The sequence below is a fragment of the Triticum dicoccoides genome, chromosome 1A (genome assembly GCF_002162155.2).
Source record: "Triticum dicoccoides isolate Atlit2015 ecotype Zavitan chromosome 1A, WEW_v2.0, whole genome shotgun sequence".
NCBI lineage: Eukaryota > Viridiplantae > Streptophyta > Magnoliopsida > Poales > Poaceae > Triticum > Triticum dicoccoides.
In genome coordinates, this window is record NC_041380.1 from 578,531,451 (window position 1) to 578,548,395 (window position 16,945).

The 16,945-nt window shown below is 46.2% G+C and overlaps 1 protein-coding gene across 2 annotated transcripts; it reads right to left on the reverse strand.

Annotated features, from left to right (window-relative positions):
- Positions 1 to 9,250: 9,250 nt before the first annotated feature.
- On the reverse strand, positions 9,251 to 16,374 carry LOC119292141. 2 transcript variants are annotated; one of them, XM_037570979.1, is made up of 2 exons: positions 16,082 to 16,374; positions 9,251 to 12,287 (listed from the first exon to the last, which is right to left on the reverse strand). In XM_037570979.1, exon 2 carries the CDS (start codon positions 12,271 to 12,273, stop codon positions 9,475 to 9,477), a length of 2,799 nt encoding a protein of 932 aa, XP_037426876.1. In that variant the 5' UTR covers positions 12,274 to 12,287; positions 16,082 to 16,374; the 3' UTR covers positions 9,251 to 9,474. The 2 variants fall into 2 exon arrangements, with proteins under 2 accessions (XP_037426876.1, XP_037426870.1); XM_037570973.1 differs by having other exon boundaries at positions 9,251 to 12,419.
- Positions 16,375 to 16,945: the final 571 nt, after the last annotated feature.

Genomic DNA, 16,945 nt, shown 5'->3' on the forward strand with positions numbered 1-16,945 from the left:
AAAGCTAAAGTTGAAAAACAGCATGATAAAAGAATAAAGATAGTAAGATCCGGCCGTGGGGGGTAGTACTATGGTCGGCACACCCCATATGGCCAAGTCCCTGGACCTTTTATAAAGTTCTTGTAGGAGACTGGCATAGTAGCCCACTATTCAATGTCGGGCGAGCCTCGGCAAAATGGAGTAGCTGAAAGGCGCAATTGTATACTTATGGATATGGTGTGCAGCATGATGAGTTACTCCACCTTGTCATTGGGATTATGGATGGAGACACTTAAAACCGCCATTCATATTCTCAATAGAGTACCAAGCAATTCGGTGCCAAAACACCGTAGGAGCTATGGACAGGAAGAGTGCCCTCCCTACAACACTTCAGGGTGTGGGGGTGCCCTACTGAGGCCAAAATGTTTAATCCAAACATTGCAATGTTAGATCCCAAAACAGTGAGTTGCCACTTCATTGGCTATCCAGATAGGTCAAAGGGTTTTCCTTTCTACTGCCCAGACAGATATACAAAGTTTGTAGAAACAAGACATGCAGTCTTTTTAGAGGACGAAATGATGAGGGAAAGCTTGGTAGCTTGGAAAATTGATCTTGAGGAGAAGAGGGTGCATGCACCTAATCCAATGATTCAGGAGCCATTTTTCTCACTACCAGTTGCAACTCCACCCATGGCAACTATTTCAAAAAATGTTATTAAAAATACTGCGTAAATTTTTTCTTACATCTCTACGAATACATTTAACATGTTTTAATGCATTTTTCATATTTTTTTATTATTACACAATAATTTTTAATACATTCAACAATTTACAAAAGTTTTGTAGATTTTTTGATAATTGTTTATTTTGAAAATACAATATAGATACACAACAATTGTACGTGCTTGTGGTCATAAATGAAGCTACATAAATTTACACAATAAAATTTAATGCATATTGAATTATTTAAATCCAGACAATTTATTAGAAAAGTTTAGGTTTACCTCTTCAAAGTACACAATAATGGAAATAGAATAATAAAGATTTAAAATACAGAATACTTGCATGTTGATAATCATTGTATTTTTTATATGAGAAAATTCAGTTATCATGAAAACTAAACAGGAACTAAAAATACACAGGCCTCCTTTGGTTCGTAGGAATGTCATAGGATTTCTATAAGATAGGATTTGCATAGGAAAATTTTCTTTGAGACCCTTTGGTTTGTAGGAATGGATTCCTATTTCTATATAGAATAGGAATCAATCCTTCACATTTTGGAGGAAAAAAACATTACTTAAGACTTAATGAAAAATTTCCTATCCTATGTATCAAATGACATCTCTTTCTCTATAGAATTTGAGATGCATGTTATTTCACTTCCTATGATTTTCCTATTTCTACAACATTTATATTCTATGAACCAAAGGAGGCCCCAGTAGAAAACACATCAGGGAAATTTCAGAACGAGTAACCAAAACAGAGCTCCACGGTGACCACAGGAATAATAAGCCCCCCATGAACATAGCTCCCCTATCCCTCACAAATAATATGGAAAGAGCTCCCCTGACGTCCCCTGACGTGCGTCATGCAAATACCTCGCGTGTTCCCGATACAAATGGTAGAAAATTTTCTCCGCTTTCAGCGCACTAATTAACCTAGCATTAACCGCACCCACTAGCGTGAATCTCGCGCATAGGAACCAAGCGACCGATCGGGCTTTAATTTGGAAGTCGAAGGAAGCAGAGTGCGTGGAGTACGTGGCATTCTATCATATCATGGGGCTGGACTACTACAGGATCCTGGGAGTAGACAAGGCGGCCACCGCCGGCGACATCCGGAAGGCCTACCGCAAGGGCGCGCTCAAGTGGCACCCGGACAAGAACCCCGACCACCACAAGAATGAGGCGGAGAGGAGGTTCAAGCAACTGTGCGAGGCCTACGAGGTACGTAGTGATCCGCATGGAGTAGAGTAGATCGACCTGTCTGCATTGTCGCCATGACGATCTCCTCTTCTTCTTCTTGGTGCATGTGCAAGCCCCGGACCCGCGAGGCCGAGGCGCACCAGCGATGGTTGCTCTAGAGGTGGAGCGGGCGCGGGCTGGGGAGGCCCGACGTGGACGCGCGGTGCTGGTGCTGGCGGCGCGAAGAGCTCTAGCGGTACGCCCTCCGGGTGCGCCGGAGACGCCCACTTTGGGGGCAGAGGAGGCACGACATTCTTCTATCCCACTGGTGACACCTGGACCAAGGTAAGGCAAAACTTTCGCTACGGTTATAGTTCATTCTATATTTGGCTATGTGATGTCATGGGTCACCACCATTGACATTGAGCATTCTCCACAGAGCACCGGTGATCTGGAAGAAAACGAGGCATGTGGTGCGTCCATGAATGGGGACTACTACTATGGGAGCGGGCACATCAACGAACCCTACTACGATTGGTTTGATGATGACGATGAACCTGAATATGAAAATGACTACCCCAATTGGTCTGAATATGACCCCTACGATTTGTACTAGAAAGATGAACTAGGCTTATGGTCCGGGGGAGTGTGAGGCTTAGGCTGCTCTCGCAGAAACAACCTGAAGAAAAGTCACCAAGAAACAGCACTTGAGTTATTTGTGGCTCCTTTCGTCTCATCTTATTGTCTCATTTTATTAGTGATGAGAAGTCTAAGTGAATGTCTAGCCGATACCTAATAGAGGAGTAAAACCAGATTTTTACTCTTCTAATCGAGACCTAGCCGACCTCCTAAAACCATAGAGTATGTATTTTAGTCCACCTCTCAGCCGGCGAGTAAAAGTACTCCACTGCTCGGCCGTGGAATAAGAAGTCCCCACACCTCGCTACCTCTTTGCCCCCAACCCCTCCGCCCACATCTTGTCGGAGACTCCCCCACCGGTGCCGAACCCCAACCCGTGCCGCCATGGCCGGATTCCGTGGCCATCGCTCCCCACCGCCCATCTGTAGCGGGGATCCGCGCCGCCACGAGCGCAACACCGGTGCAACCTCCTCACTCTGTCGTCGCGGCACTTCCTCAAGCGCGGCCCATCCGGTAGGCTCGCCGACTTCCCTGACCTTCCCATGCCATCGCAGCCACAGATGCGGCACCACGGCATGGGCAGTGTTCATGGGGGATGTGGGTGGCGCCGTCCGCGAGTACGACGTTTGGTCGGTCCGGCTGCATGGCACGGAGAGCCGTCAGAATATTTAGTGGGTGAGATGCCGCTGCTCGATTCAGTTGAGCCAGGGGTGGTGAACACGCAGGTGGCAAGGGAGGAGCAGGAGGCGATGAAAAGTCCTCCGGTGGAGGCCGCCGACCAGGCGTACATGGCGGACATCCGCCACCAGTACCCTGAGCTAGTGGAGGCTAAGTGCCCATGTACGAGCAGCGAGCGGCCGGGAGGCGGAGGTCATTGTCCTGTCAAATGACGAGGAGGACAACGACGACTTTGACATTGAAGAATAGCGTAGAATCTTTCCCAACTCCGATGACAACGGCACAGGGCCTGACCCCATGGCCGATGGGCTATCCAGGGTGGACTGTATGTTCCCTCGCAGTTGGTTAGCGACTAATTTGGCAAAATTTAAGTTTCGGTTTAAACTAGACTATGTTTCGGCGGATGGTGTTGTGAACTACATGTCGAATTTTGATTAAGAAGTTTGTTTATTTCATCATATCCAAAATTGCTTTTTGCTTTTTGCCTAGTCAGCAGTCAATGCAGTCAACACTGAGAGGAGGGTTGATTCCTCAACCATGTGAGTTCGGAATATGAATCGACCGGTTTTAAAATTCGGGGTTGAATATTAAATCAAGTGGTTAGTTCTGGGTTGTTGTCTGGACTTTTTTATTTTTTATTTACACAACATTTCCGGCAATGTACAATAATATCTGAAGCATGGCATGAATAGATATTGTCTTATAAGAGATAATTAGTAGGTCCTTGCTTTCAATGCACACAACATCGAAGTATAGCTTTAATCAGAATACATTTCAAGCAAACCAAACTTAATGCTTTAAAATTCTAGTATATGGCTATTTTACAAGGAAACGGCAGAAAAGAAGCTGGCTAGGGCACCACAAATATGATTTGTTCGTGGTACATATGACAACACATGGGTAGAAATTATAGTTGCATTCTACTTCGTACGTCTAAAAATAAGTGTTTCAATTTTAGTACAACTTTATACTAAAGTTAGTACAAAATTGAAATATTTATTTTGGGATAGAGGGACTATTATAATTACCAACCAATTATCATGTCTTTTTTTGGAAGATGGAAGAGTAGAAACCAGAAAGTCTTCTTCACTCCACAACCAGTCCTGCGAAGAGCATGCACTAAGTTTCATGACCTCTGAAGCCTTTTGCAACGAGACCACCCATTTCTTGAACTGAGCGGTGTCTGGCTGCAGCTTGCATTAGAGCAACTCTAGCACACCCCACAAAACGTTCAGGCCCGCAAAATAACCTCTAAATTGTGGGTCGGAGCCAGAAAATCTGCACGAGCAGACCCCGCATCTCGCCTCGGCCCGCAAATTTTTTGGCGGGGCGCAGTAAATGTTCTTCCCCAATCTCTATTTTTATAGGTTGGGAGGCCGATCCGAGCTCAATCTCTATCCTGTGCGAGATTTGGCGGGAGGGACATTTCCGCGCGGCCCTTCCCGCTCCCCGCACCCTCCGCCACCATTGCCCCCACTCCGCAAGCTCCAGCTACAACTCCCCGGCCGTCCCTCGCCGCCATGGACGACCCCATGATGTCCCCCGTCACCGTCGAGGTCGCGCACGCCCCTTCCCCTCGAGCAGATCTCGTCGCCGGCCATGTTGGCCCCGCCGCCGTCGCCCAAGCCCATGCCGCGCCTGCCCGCAAGCGGCAGGGCAACGTGGTCGTGCAGAGCGGGAATCCGGCCGCCCCCGCCGCGATGGCCCGCACTCCGGGCGCCAACGCGGCAGCGCGATCCCGGCCGAGAAGGTCGGCAAGGTCGCGGGCGTAAAGCGGAGGAAGGTTCCGGCTTCAAAGAAGCCACCTTCTTCAACCTCTCGCTCCATCGATCCCTCCGCAAGGAGGTGCTCCGGCGATGCCGTTCAACGGTGCCGCTCCCCCCGCGAGCAAGAAGCATCCAGCTTGAGGGAGAAGATTGATGCGATGGTGCAATCCAACGAGTCGATGTTGTTGAAATCGTTGGAGATCAAGAAAGAGTTGGCCGAGAAGAAGGCGAAGGAGAAGCAAGAAAAGTGGCAGTTGCTCAAGGAAGAGGGGTTGCGCAAAGCTGCCATCGAGGAGAGAAGAGCACGCGCCGCCGAAAACAAATCTATGTCCATGTTACTCGCCGAAGAGAACAAGATCATGTCAATGAACCGCAATGATATGGACGACCCCACCAAAACATGGCATGATATGGCAAGGAGAGAAATCTTAAAGAGAAGAATGGTGGCGTCGGCCGATCCGTGCTACAGTTCCGATGATGTTTTCTCCGCTTCATATGGTGGCAATATGGATGATTTCGGTGCGGGAGTTGGAACAAACGCCGGAGGTGGATTCGGTGGCGCCGATGAACTCCAAGGTGGACTAGATGGCGCGGAGTGAAGATCGATCAAGATGATGCCGGACATGGGCGCAAACCTTTTGCAGGGCCCTCTTTTGCATTAGCCGTAATGAACTTGGCTTCTATTTGCGCGTAAAACTGTTTATGTCATTTGAATTTGAACTTGTTTGTGAAATTCTATGTCAAATGCGAGATTTGCGGTTTATCTGTTTGCGGGTCACCACGGTGATGTCCGAGCAGAACCCGCATAGCCGACCCGTAAAAAAAGCATATTCTGCGAATATACTTTTTTACGGATCCGTTTGGGGGTCTGCATCTGTGCCAACCCGCGCCGACCCGCAAAAGCAGTTTTGCGTGAACTGCAAATGCGTTCTGCGGGCTGACGGGATGCGGGGTCTGCTAGAGTTGCTATACAACAACGGAACTACTGTGCAGCCGATGTTCATTGCACGATGAGTGGACGATGCTTGATCCGGCGGATGCGCTCCACCTTGTGCCCATGGTTGGATCAATAGGATCGTTCAAAGTTCGGCTGCACATGTCGTGTGTATAGCAACGCTCAATCTGACCACAAAGCTTCACGGTTCTTAGACAATCAACTGTGGCTTCACAGGTCTCTTTTAATGTACTACCTCCTTTCTGGTTTAGGGCATCTTCAATAGATTGTATGTTAGTCTTGTTGGTAAAATGTCCATGTTATCAACCAACAAGCTATCATACAACTACTTCAATGCGTTGTATCTAAGGTATTTATTTTCAGATTTTTACCGAGCCTTAGAAATGTGTGTATGTTTTCACGTATTTGATTTATGATTTTTTAGCAATGAAAGTGTGTTTGTCAAAATTTTCAAATACCATGAGCCATGGAGCCCGGTAGCTGCACGCAATTTTCGGAGTATCTGACAATTCATTCGCCAAGGAGGAGTTCCCGGCTTCCCGCGATCGTTTTTGGTCGTTCACCATGAGGATAGGCCAGGGCGACCCCACGAGACCCAAAAGGCCCATTTTAAGTGTTCTTTGTTTAAATTGCCATATTAAAACTTGAAAAACACAAAAAAGGTGGACTGATCCTTTTCTTGCCATGCTAAATTTTAAAACTGCCACCCTGCATATAAAAATGCCATAAACAAAAAAATACAAATATATAAAAATTCCATGCTCAGAAAAAAATTTGACGCGCTACTTATAAAACTGCTATCCTCTAGATAAAATATTTTGTCTAGATAAACCCCCCCAAAAAACTGCCATGCAATGAAAAGTAAATAAAATGACACAATCTCAACATTAAAAATAACCTCCCCTTGACATTAACAATATCATCCTATTTATAGCAAAATGCCATGTCAACAATAATAAAAATTCCATCCTCTCAACATAAACATGCCACCTGTTAATAATAAAAATGTCATCCTCCTTATAATAAAAATGTCATGTCAACAATAATAAAAATTCCATGCTCTAAAAAATAAAATTGCCACTTGTTAATAATAAAACCATCATCCTCATATTAAACTTAATAATAAAAATGTTATCCTCTTAATAATAAAAATGTCATGTTACTAATTATCAAAATTCCATGCTCATAAAAAATTGCCAAGGGGGTATTAAAAGAGACATGGAAATTGCCATCCTACATATAATAAAAAGTGCACATGGCAAGTTTAGAAAAATAATCACCTCTAAAAATTTAGGGATTTTTGTTTTTTCAAACAATGATTTTTTTTTCTTGATTTATGTTTTTTAAATGAAAAACAGAAATAAAAAATTTAACTCGAAGAAATAAAATGCGTTTGAGCGCAAAAGTGTACCAAAAACCTCTCTAGCCCAACTGATGCCTTGCATGCCTGGAGAGCGCGAGTTCGATCCCCCCGATCATTACTTATTTTGAGGAAAAATTTAAAAAGGATGTTCACCAGGAGCTCACTTACATTTCAGAGAGTTGACGCGTCGTCGGATTTGCGCCAAGATCCGTGCGGCCAGGTCGGACTGCTTGATGGCGTTCGCCAGCATCAACCTCTTAGTGAACGTTCGCTAAATAACATTTTCGTTGTTTTATGTTTTTTTTTCTCCTCCCTCCCAGGGTTTGCCAAAAGTTCTGGAGTTCTGCCCGCGGGCGAGGGTGGTTTCCGGTCCCGTCCCCGCGGCGGCAGTTCGCGTTCTTCCAGAAGTGCCGCCATTAATTTCGTCATGGCTGCTCCGGCTCTTCTTCTTCGGTTTTATTTGGGGGCGTCGCCGGCGGCCGGTTGGATTGGATTGCTTTGGTGTTCGTCCGACGGTAGGTAGGCTCGGGAGGATGATTTTGAGCCCTTGCTCGTTTCTTGATCCGTTCCTCTTTCTCTCTCTGTGTGTGCTGCGCCGCCTCCGCCGGCGGACGGTGGTCCAGCACAAGGGCCGGGAAGCTATGGTTAATCCTCGAACCTGCCTCATGGCCTGTGCAAGTATAAGCCGACGAAGATTCGAGCCACGGCAGTTTCACCTAGAAAACATACACACGGAGTTTGTTTCTCAGAACAGAGACATGCCAAACTTACCTCTGCTAGAGGAGACCAACTTGATCTTGAGGGGGAAAAAAGCCCCGAATCATTTGAAGACCACGCCACGTCCTGTCCAATGGAAGTGATAGTATTACCCACACATGGCCTGTCCAATGGAAGGTGATACTGACCTGGACTAGGATACAGCAGCAATGAGAACAGGATAGAAGCAGAGAATGGGGATTCAGTTATACAAGCCTGGCCAAAAGACAGCAGCCTCTCTCGCCATGGAAGTGCTTAATCTCACGACCCACCACGCTACAACAAGAGGCGCGGCAGCTACACACCCCAATACACACACATGCACATGCACATACACATACACATACACATACACATACACATACACATACACATACACAATGTCTCGCAAAATGCCTGTCAGGTGGTCGATTCTGGCCCACCGATTCTTGTCTCAGACCTCCGCTTTTGCCTGAAGGTGTAAGCACCATATCTGAAGCCAGGTCTTTGACAGATACACACTAAACTAACACCTTTTCACCTATCTATCGATTCCATGGCAGATAACGCTATACAACCAGACCACATTAGAAGCTACAGCTAGCATTCAGAGTGGCCAAAAGACAGCAGCCTAGCTCTCTTGCCACAGAACTACTTAACCTCTCAACCCACCACGCCAACGGCTGTTACAACAACAGGCACCTAACACACTACAATAGGAGATGGAAAGAAGAAGGGTGAGTTCGGGGCATTAACAGGATACCTGCTGGAAATGCCTGAACTCGGCACTAAGACCATTCAAAAGTAAAATCGACTTGCTTTCCCAGGAATAGTGAATTTATGTCGTTTGGAACAGCAACAGGCTTGTACTCCTAGTTGCAGTTGTAGACAAATCAGTGTTAAGAAACTTCACTAACCAAAGAAGCTCAGTGGCGGCGGGTCACATTAGACTTACTTACTTACTTACGAAGCCTTTGATCCCAAACAAGTTGGGGTAGGCTAGATATGAAACCCTTTCACGAGGACTTCCCAGGAGGTCACCCATCCTAGTACTACTCTCGCCCAAATGGGTTTCATACCCAAAAGACTGGCTAGTTTTTACGTTGGCTCGCCAAGCCTATCACAACCCTTAGATATGAAACTCTTTCACAAGGACTTAAAAAAAAATCTGGTCGCACTTGCATAGGTAGGGATAATTAATACTTGCAAATATGAAATCATTTAGTTATTTCCTTTTCCAAGAGGGCATTCACTTGATAGTTCAACATACAGACATAGAATTCAGAGATAAATCCCATAAACTAGAATTCAGAGATAAATCCCATACATGTTCAACGCTGAGAAGCAGTTAATGTGGTCACTGCGAAGGACTCATACAATCTTTCTGAAAAGGGGCAAGAAAAGTACATCGATGACATTTTTGAACATTAATATTCAATTATGCAAATGAGATGTGTCATCCTTTCCAATCGGCTCTGACCTCTTGTATTTCATTGTGTTCTTCTGTTTCTTTCTGAGCAAGTTGTTGGCCATTTGTGGTTAAATGCTGTCCTAGAGTTGGACTTGATGTTTGGTCTTGTTCTTGTAGTGCTCCATTTGACAGAACCCTCGCTGGCCCTTCCTGTGCCAACAGTCCATCACCAGCCACAGTCGGTTCCTGTGATGGCGCTGGCGCTCCCACTTCTTGCCGTTCACTTGCTTGGTTGTCGTCGTCATCGTCATCCTGTGGGGGTTCTTGGTATGGCCAGCGCTTGCTGCTGTGGACGTTGCAATGAGAAAGAATGACCCATATATGAGTTATGAACTCACTACCTGTTGCAAGGCATTTCTTGTGAGCCGAGGCATTCCATGAGGGGGCTGTGTGTACCAGTATATCGGCCCAGACTTCTGCGAGGACCTTCCAGCGAACTACTTCATCTGGGATCTCATGAATCAGAGACCAAGCAAGGCGTGCAGCACTCGCAAGTATCGTATTGGGATGGGTCCTTAATCTGTCCATTTTTTGATCGTCTTGTTGAGGCACTCCTCGAATCAGCCTTCTGTATATGCTTTGCAGGGTGTCACAGCCTTTCAGGATATCTAAAGCCTCATCGACGGTGTTTCTGAATAAGTCATCGGCAGTTAAGAAACTGTCAGGTAGCAAATCTGGTTCTATAACAAGCAGATAGGCGCAGTAGCGTGATATACTGTTGGCGGCTATATAATTAGCTCGGAGCCACCCTTCAATTCTGTCTTCCTTTATAAGATATGGCTGGGAGGAGAAACAATTGAGAGCAGTCTTGATTGCACACAGTAACTCAGAAGTCGTTAAGCTTGTGTTGTAGCGTTGAGCAAGCTCAATCTCACACAGGCTTGTTGCTATATGCCACACAAGAATGCTGTGGCACCATGTACCCAGTTTGAAAGTCCACTCGAAGTTGAACTGCTTAACATCAGTCGGCAGGTCTGACTTTAGTGAGTTCTGCTTAAGATCTAATGAGCAAAGTGACTTGAGAACGGCGGCTCTCACATCCTCTGGCAGCTCCGTTGGGCTGCCTACTTTTGCACCTCTAATTTCTTTTGGGACCAAGCCAAGGCTTAACCAGTAAAAAATGTTCCTAGGATTGTGACCAAATGACTGCAAGAATTCATACTGACCGATCTTATTGTGCCAACGGCGCACAATTCTACATCTTGGTGTGCACAAGATCCGAACCAAGAACTCCCACAGCCACTGTGGAATACACTTCAGGGTGCGCGAACTGTATTCGCACAGCAGCATCACCTTAGTCCAATCAGACAGCAAGTAGGTGACCACCTTCCAAGACTCCTTCAGCACGATAATGCACATGAATATCCATGTGATGATGAGATCAACGTTGACCCCGTGCACGACGTGGGCAGTTTCTCCCACCTTAGGCTTGTAGAGTTTGTGGATGTCCCTTCCAAGCCAAGCGATGAGAGCAATGGTCAGGAGAGGGTACCAAGCAAAAATCAGTGGGAAGCCACGCCAAAAAAGGATGGGGTATCTTGTGTAGAAGTAGTCGTTGAGGAACGCAAGCTCCAACTTAGCAATTCTGAATGCTCTCTCAGCATGGTCTATTTGTGCAGGCAAATCTCCTCTGAATGCTCTCTCAGCATGGTGGTCTGTTTGTGCAGGCAAATCTGCGCTGAATGCTCTCTCAGCGTGGTGGTCTGTTTGTGCAGGCAAATCTGCGCTGAATGCTCTCTCAGCGTGGTGGTCTGTTTGTGCAGGCAAATCTGCGCTGAATGCTCTCTCAGCATGGTGGTCTGTTTGTGCAGGCAAATCTCCGCTGAATGCTCTCTCAGTATGGTGGTCTGTTTGTGTAGGCAAATCTCCGTTGAATGCTCCCTGAGTATGATGGTCTGTTTGTGTAGACAAATCTTCGTCCTTCTTGCCAATAATTTCATACATTAATTTTCTGGTGCTTGTAAGGCTCTCGTCTGGCAGGGGTAAGTCGTCAAATCTGCAACGGAGTAGTCGGTATAGTGCAAAGGACAGGCACAGGTCTTTGGCCCATGATCGTTGGCCGCCCCCTGCATCGGTGTCTGAATGCTGGTTTTTGAGCTGCTCCCAAGTCTTATCAAGAGTGATGAACCGCCCCTCTGACTCAACTTTCAGACCAAAAATTGTTTTTGAAAGGTTCAGATACAATTTATACCAAGGCGCCTTCTGCTCCTGATCTCCCTCTGACTCAACTTTCAGATAAAATTTATACTCAGGGGCCTGCAGTTTGACCTTCTGATCCTGATCTCCAGAGACCAAGTACTTGTACTCGTTCATTGTGGTCGGATTCCCCTCCTTACAGATACCAGCATCGGTACCCATATATGCTGTCAGAAGTGGCGAGCTCCGACCGTGCAAGAAGGATCCTGTCGCTTTATTGTATGCAACTATTAGGTATTTACTTCTCACTTGCTGCATTGCCCAGAGCACCCAGATCGGATGCTTAAACTGACTGTTCTGTGTGCCGATTAAGAAGGCCACCCCTAGAAGTGACATCACCCTGGCGCCCTCGGTTATGCGGCTGTTGTCTTGGTCAGGGATGCCGTATGCTGAGATGAAGCAAGCATTGAACCGGAGGTTGACCAATACCAGCGCCCATATTGAAAACAGATCTTTCTTGAAGGGCGCACTCTGCATCAGTCCAATTGTGTAGATGAATGAGGAATCACTTATGGCGTCGAGGACAAGTAAGAGGTACTTGATGGCGGAGTGGCGGCACTGACGACGGTACATGTCCAAGAATGACATCAGGAGGAAGATAGCTGCAATAGCCACAACTAGGAACTCAATTCTCATAAGCGCCGCGCTGTCACTATTTTCAAATACTAAGGACCATTTCACAAGTTCGCTAGCATTCACCATGTTTTTCCCCTTTCTGGTTTGTGCGACGCCCCCTGACAATTATTTTCAAATACTTATTATAAATCAAGTGAATCTGATATTCTTTAAGTACTATTAATATTTGACCAGCTCTAGATCACACATGTTGTTTTATTATTATTTAGTAATAAATAGAAAACTTGCCATTTAAACACAAACCTGCCCCCCTAATGCCATTGTGACCACAAATCCTATTGTAATATGTTTATAGATTCCAAAAAAATGCTAGGAAGTACTTTCCGAGACATATATTTCCTCAAATATCACATCCAAATAATTCTACCATACCAGAAGTCAAAGTTTTAAAAAAATTGACGGTATAAACAATACTAAGTTGGATGGTGAGGTAACTGAGGTTGGGCTGGTTGAACCGAGACCCGAGTCCATGTTTGTGACTACATGGTGTCTTCGCAAAAATCTAAGTCTTATTCCTTTAAAAAGAAACAAAAACCGCACAAGAAGGTGGAAATTTCCACACCAGCACGAGTTTCCACATGAGAGGCATATTTTGGGATAGCACGGGTCCAACAAACTTGGCTAAACATAAAAACATCGGTGATTGTGTATGGGAACTTGGGTTGGTCTTTTGGGCTATTCTTGAGGTAGGTAAACTAGGCTTCCATGTGTATGTCCTGGATCACCTTGACTCTCGACTTCACATGGCATTATTTAATACAGCCTGGAGTCGTATCCTTCCTGAAGGCACCACACGGTACGATAGTGTCTCGATACGATCTAGGGCATGCACGGTTGCCAATGGGAATTTTAATTCCCACTCGGTAACCATGAGTACCCAATCGATTTTCTCATATATCGGCCCCGAACCCTTCCCAACATACCGGCTTCCCATAAATTCAAGTTATCAATTACAGCGTTGAAGAAGAAAGAACATCAAATATCAAAGCGGTCATTATTTTTCTTTTCGTGGTACCCTAGAATAGTGAGGCCACCCCAATAACCATGGGATGGTACCCTAAAATCAAGTAAAGAACATCAAATACCACGAGCACCTCGGCCGGACGAGGAGAAGGACGGGGGGAGCGGGGTGCTCCAGCCTAGGCGTGTTGCCGCCCTCGATGTACTAGAGGACGGCCTCCAGCGTGCGGCCAGGCACGTCCCACCATCGGCGGCGGCCTTCGGAGTTGAGCCTTCCGGAGGGCACGACACCGTTGGTGGCCTCGAGCTGCTCGGTGTGGCGGCGCCGGAAGTACTGCTCCCAGAGCGGGCTGTCGGGGACGTATCGCGGACCTTTCCTCGCCGCCTGCGGCAGAGAGGCGCGGATACGCGCGATCTCCGCACGCCGCGCCGCCCCGGTGGGCGTCGGTGGCACCGGGACCCCGCCGGCACTGATCCTCCATGCCCCGGGCACCCGCATGTCCGGCTGGACCGGGTACTCGGCCTCGTAGAGGAACCGAGTTTCGTCCTCGTGAAGGTGGCGGCGGCTGAAGCCGTTCGCCGCCGTGCCATCGCCTGGAAAGCGCTCGACCATATGGTTGAACTGGAAACGGCAAGAAGAAAGGGAGGAATGGGGGTGTCGAGGAACGAGGGCGACGGCGGTGGAGAGTTTGTGCGTCACAGGCGCGCTGGTGGTGGCTTATATAGGCGGAGGCGCCGCCCGTACGCGTGGCCGCCGTGTGTACGCGTGGCGGGCGAGGGACGCGCGTCATCCCGTCTTCACTACGCCACCCGTGAGGCATCAATGGAGGAGGCTGACCGGCGCGGCAGCGCGTGGCAGCTTTGGCATTGATTCCGCCGCGGGAATCAAGGCAATGAGGACGACGAAGCGGCGAAAAGAGCCGAGTCGCTGTCAAGGAGGGCCCGCCGATTTTCACGCCAAAAACGGTTCGGCCGGCGTCCCCAAGCGCCCCCAGCGCACCGGGTTCGGCCTGGGTCCGCCGGCGTCAGTTTCGGCCCGAGCCGGCGAAAAAAGGGCCTTTGGGGCGCGGCTGGGCCGATTTTTCGACGCCGGTGGCCGAAAAATCGCCTGTAGGGCCTTGTTGGGGGCGCGGCTGGAGATGCTCTTAGGAACGGAGGGAGTACATGTTTAATTATGATATAAAATTACTTCCTTCCTACTTTCTCCATTTACAGTTCGTCTCGGACTATGTACTGGTGCTAGCTGACATGGTATAACAAAATTGGAGTTCATAACTAACTTTCTGTTTTTGTTTTACTTGGATGGTGCTTTTCTCTGAAATAATGAATGGATAAAGGAAACACACAAGCTGCTATATTGGTCCAGCCAAACAAATTTCATGCTTCCCGTACTGACTCCAACAGTATTGGTAATTATGCTAATTTGGTCACCAGTATGATACTAATTGATAGATCAAAGAGAATTAAACCAAGTTGCTCAGTTTATTGGTCGACCTGATCATTTGCCATGTGCACATGCTACTAACCTGCTCATATGTTGTACAGTTCAAAACAGGGTGCTACTTGAGTTCCTGAAACTATTTACGCCATGGCAAGGTTAAGTCTTTTATGAAGCTGGTCTGAGGGAATTAGGTCTGAACCTGAACTACAGTTTAAATATGGTTCTAAAAAATAAAAATAAAACCTAAGGCAAAGTGTGAACAAATGGTCCTTTTAGGTTCTAGTTCTCCTGGATCTTGAATATGAAGCTCAGCTATTTACTTGACAATTGATCAAGTGTACAGCAGGGTCCTCTTTTTAGGCTTAGCATGGTATACAGCTTAGTCTTTTATTTGTTTATACACTTCACACAGCCAAGCATGTAAACCAAAATACTGATCCACAAAGCAAAGTAAGGTAGGAGTACTTCTTATATCTTCAGATATTTGCATGTGGACTTGTTCAGTCAGCAACCATTTATCTATGGTACTGGCAAAGAGTGCACTTGGTGAGAAATACCCATTACAGGTTATGCCCGTGTCGCATCGCAAACCATGCATCTCTACAGAACATTGACTAATGTATACTAAGGGTTTGTATCTGTTACGACTTACGACCTGTTATGTACAATGACATGAACCTGAACTTGAATTTGAAAAGGTGCTGCTGCACATATAGTACAGGTACTACTCTTAACTGAAAATCGAACCTACAGTTTTCTTCTCTTTGATCCCATAGTAGTACATTCAGTTAATTTCCTGGACTATGCACTTTATCAAGAAAAGCATGCAAACAAGATTCTTCCTCCATCCGTATTTATATGCACCCCCCTCGAATTGAGCCTAATCTTGACCCAAAATTTGACTAATAAATTATGAGTTATATGACACAAGTATAAATCATTTGGTAAATCATATATTGTAAGTCAAATTTAGGCTCAGTATTTGAGGACTAATATACCTAGATGAAGTACTCGCATGCAAGATCAAGGTGCTTTACTGTATTTTAGCGACGGGCATGCAACTTAACTTGTTAAATCAGCAGAGACGTATAACCATACACCTCAACAAGACCTTCACTGAAAATAAAAGATGGATTTACTTTGGAGTTTTAGCTTCCATATTTAAGGGCTCTAAACCTGATTCTATTTGCATGATAAGGCGATGCTGCTACATATCTATGCGTAGAAAAACAATCATCGATCCCTCCATCTCCTGTAGCCAAGATCACTATCCCTTACTGAAATCTTAAAGTTTTTATGTCTGTTTCTCATAGTAACATGCTATTCATGGTGCCCTTAAATACAAATACAAGGTTTTACCTGTACTTGATGCTATCTAAATCTGGTTGGGGAGGATGCCTTGACTCCACTCTTCTTGATATTCTTCCTTGCCTCCCTTGGTGCTTTCCTTGTTCTGCTCGCTCTGCTCCGCCTTTTTTTTTGCGGGGGAGCTCTGCTCCACCTCTTGCCGAGCTGTGGCTGATTCTGGGCTTCCCCGCCCAGACTCCTTTTCCTCCTCCAGTTTCTCTTGTCCCTCGATGCTTGGCTATCCTAGGTGACCGCCCTGGCTCCTGGGTCTTGGTTCTTGAGGAGAAATGCTAGTAAGATGCTAGCGTGTGAGGTTTGGTCCAGCTAGGCAACAACTCTGCCTGGTCAATTTCTAATAGTACTAGGTATTGTCAGAATAAAGGAAGAGCATGGTTAATAATATTGCCAACGGCTGGCTGTCATATATAGTCACCACTTATAGTCACTCATACAACAAGGTTAGCTATAAGATTACTACTTTTTTCTACCTTCTCTCTATCTCTTTCTTCGTATTTATTGTATTTTCCTAGAAGTACGCATATAGCTAGGCTCTTGCATGAGAGCCCACTTCATTCACTTTTTCATGTTTCTCTCTTCATGGGCAAAATTGCCATGTAAGCGGGGGCGACGGTGTTGGGAAACTGCTGGAGCACGTTTTTTGCGTCAACTTTCTTCTATGCGTGCTTTTTTTGGAGTGAGGGAGCTGCTGGAGATGCTCTAAGCATGCTTTGACAGACCACATATAGCAATGATCAAAGGCATGTATCCACGTCCAGACCAAGCGAATAAAGCTGTAAATTAAAAAAAACAAATCGTAAAAGTACATAATTGATGTCGTTGATATTTTGCTTTCCTCTTGGAACAAGGCACATACAT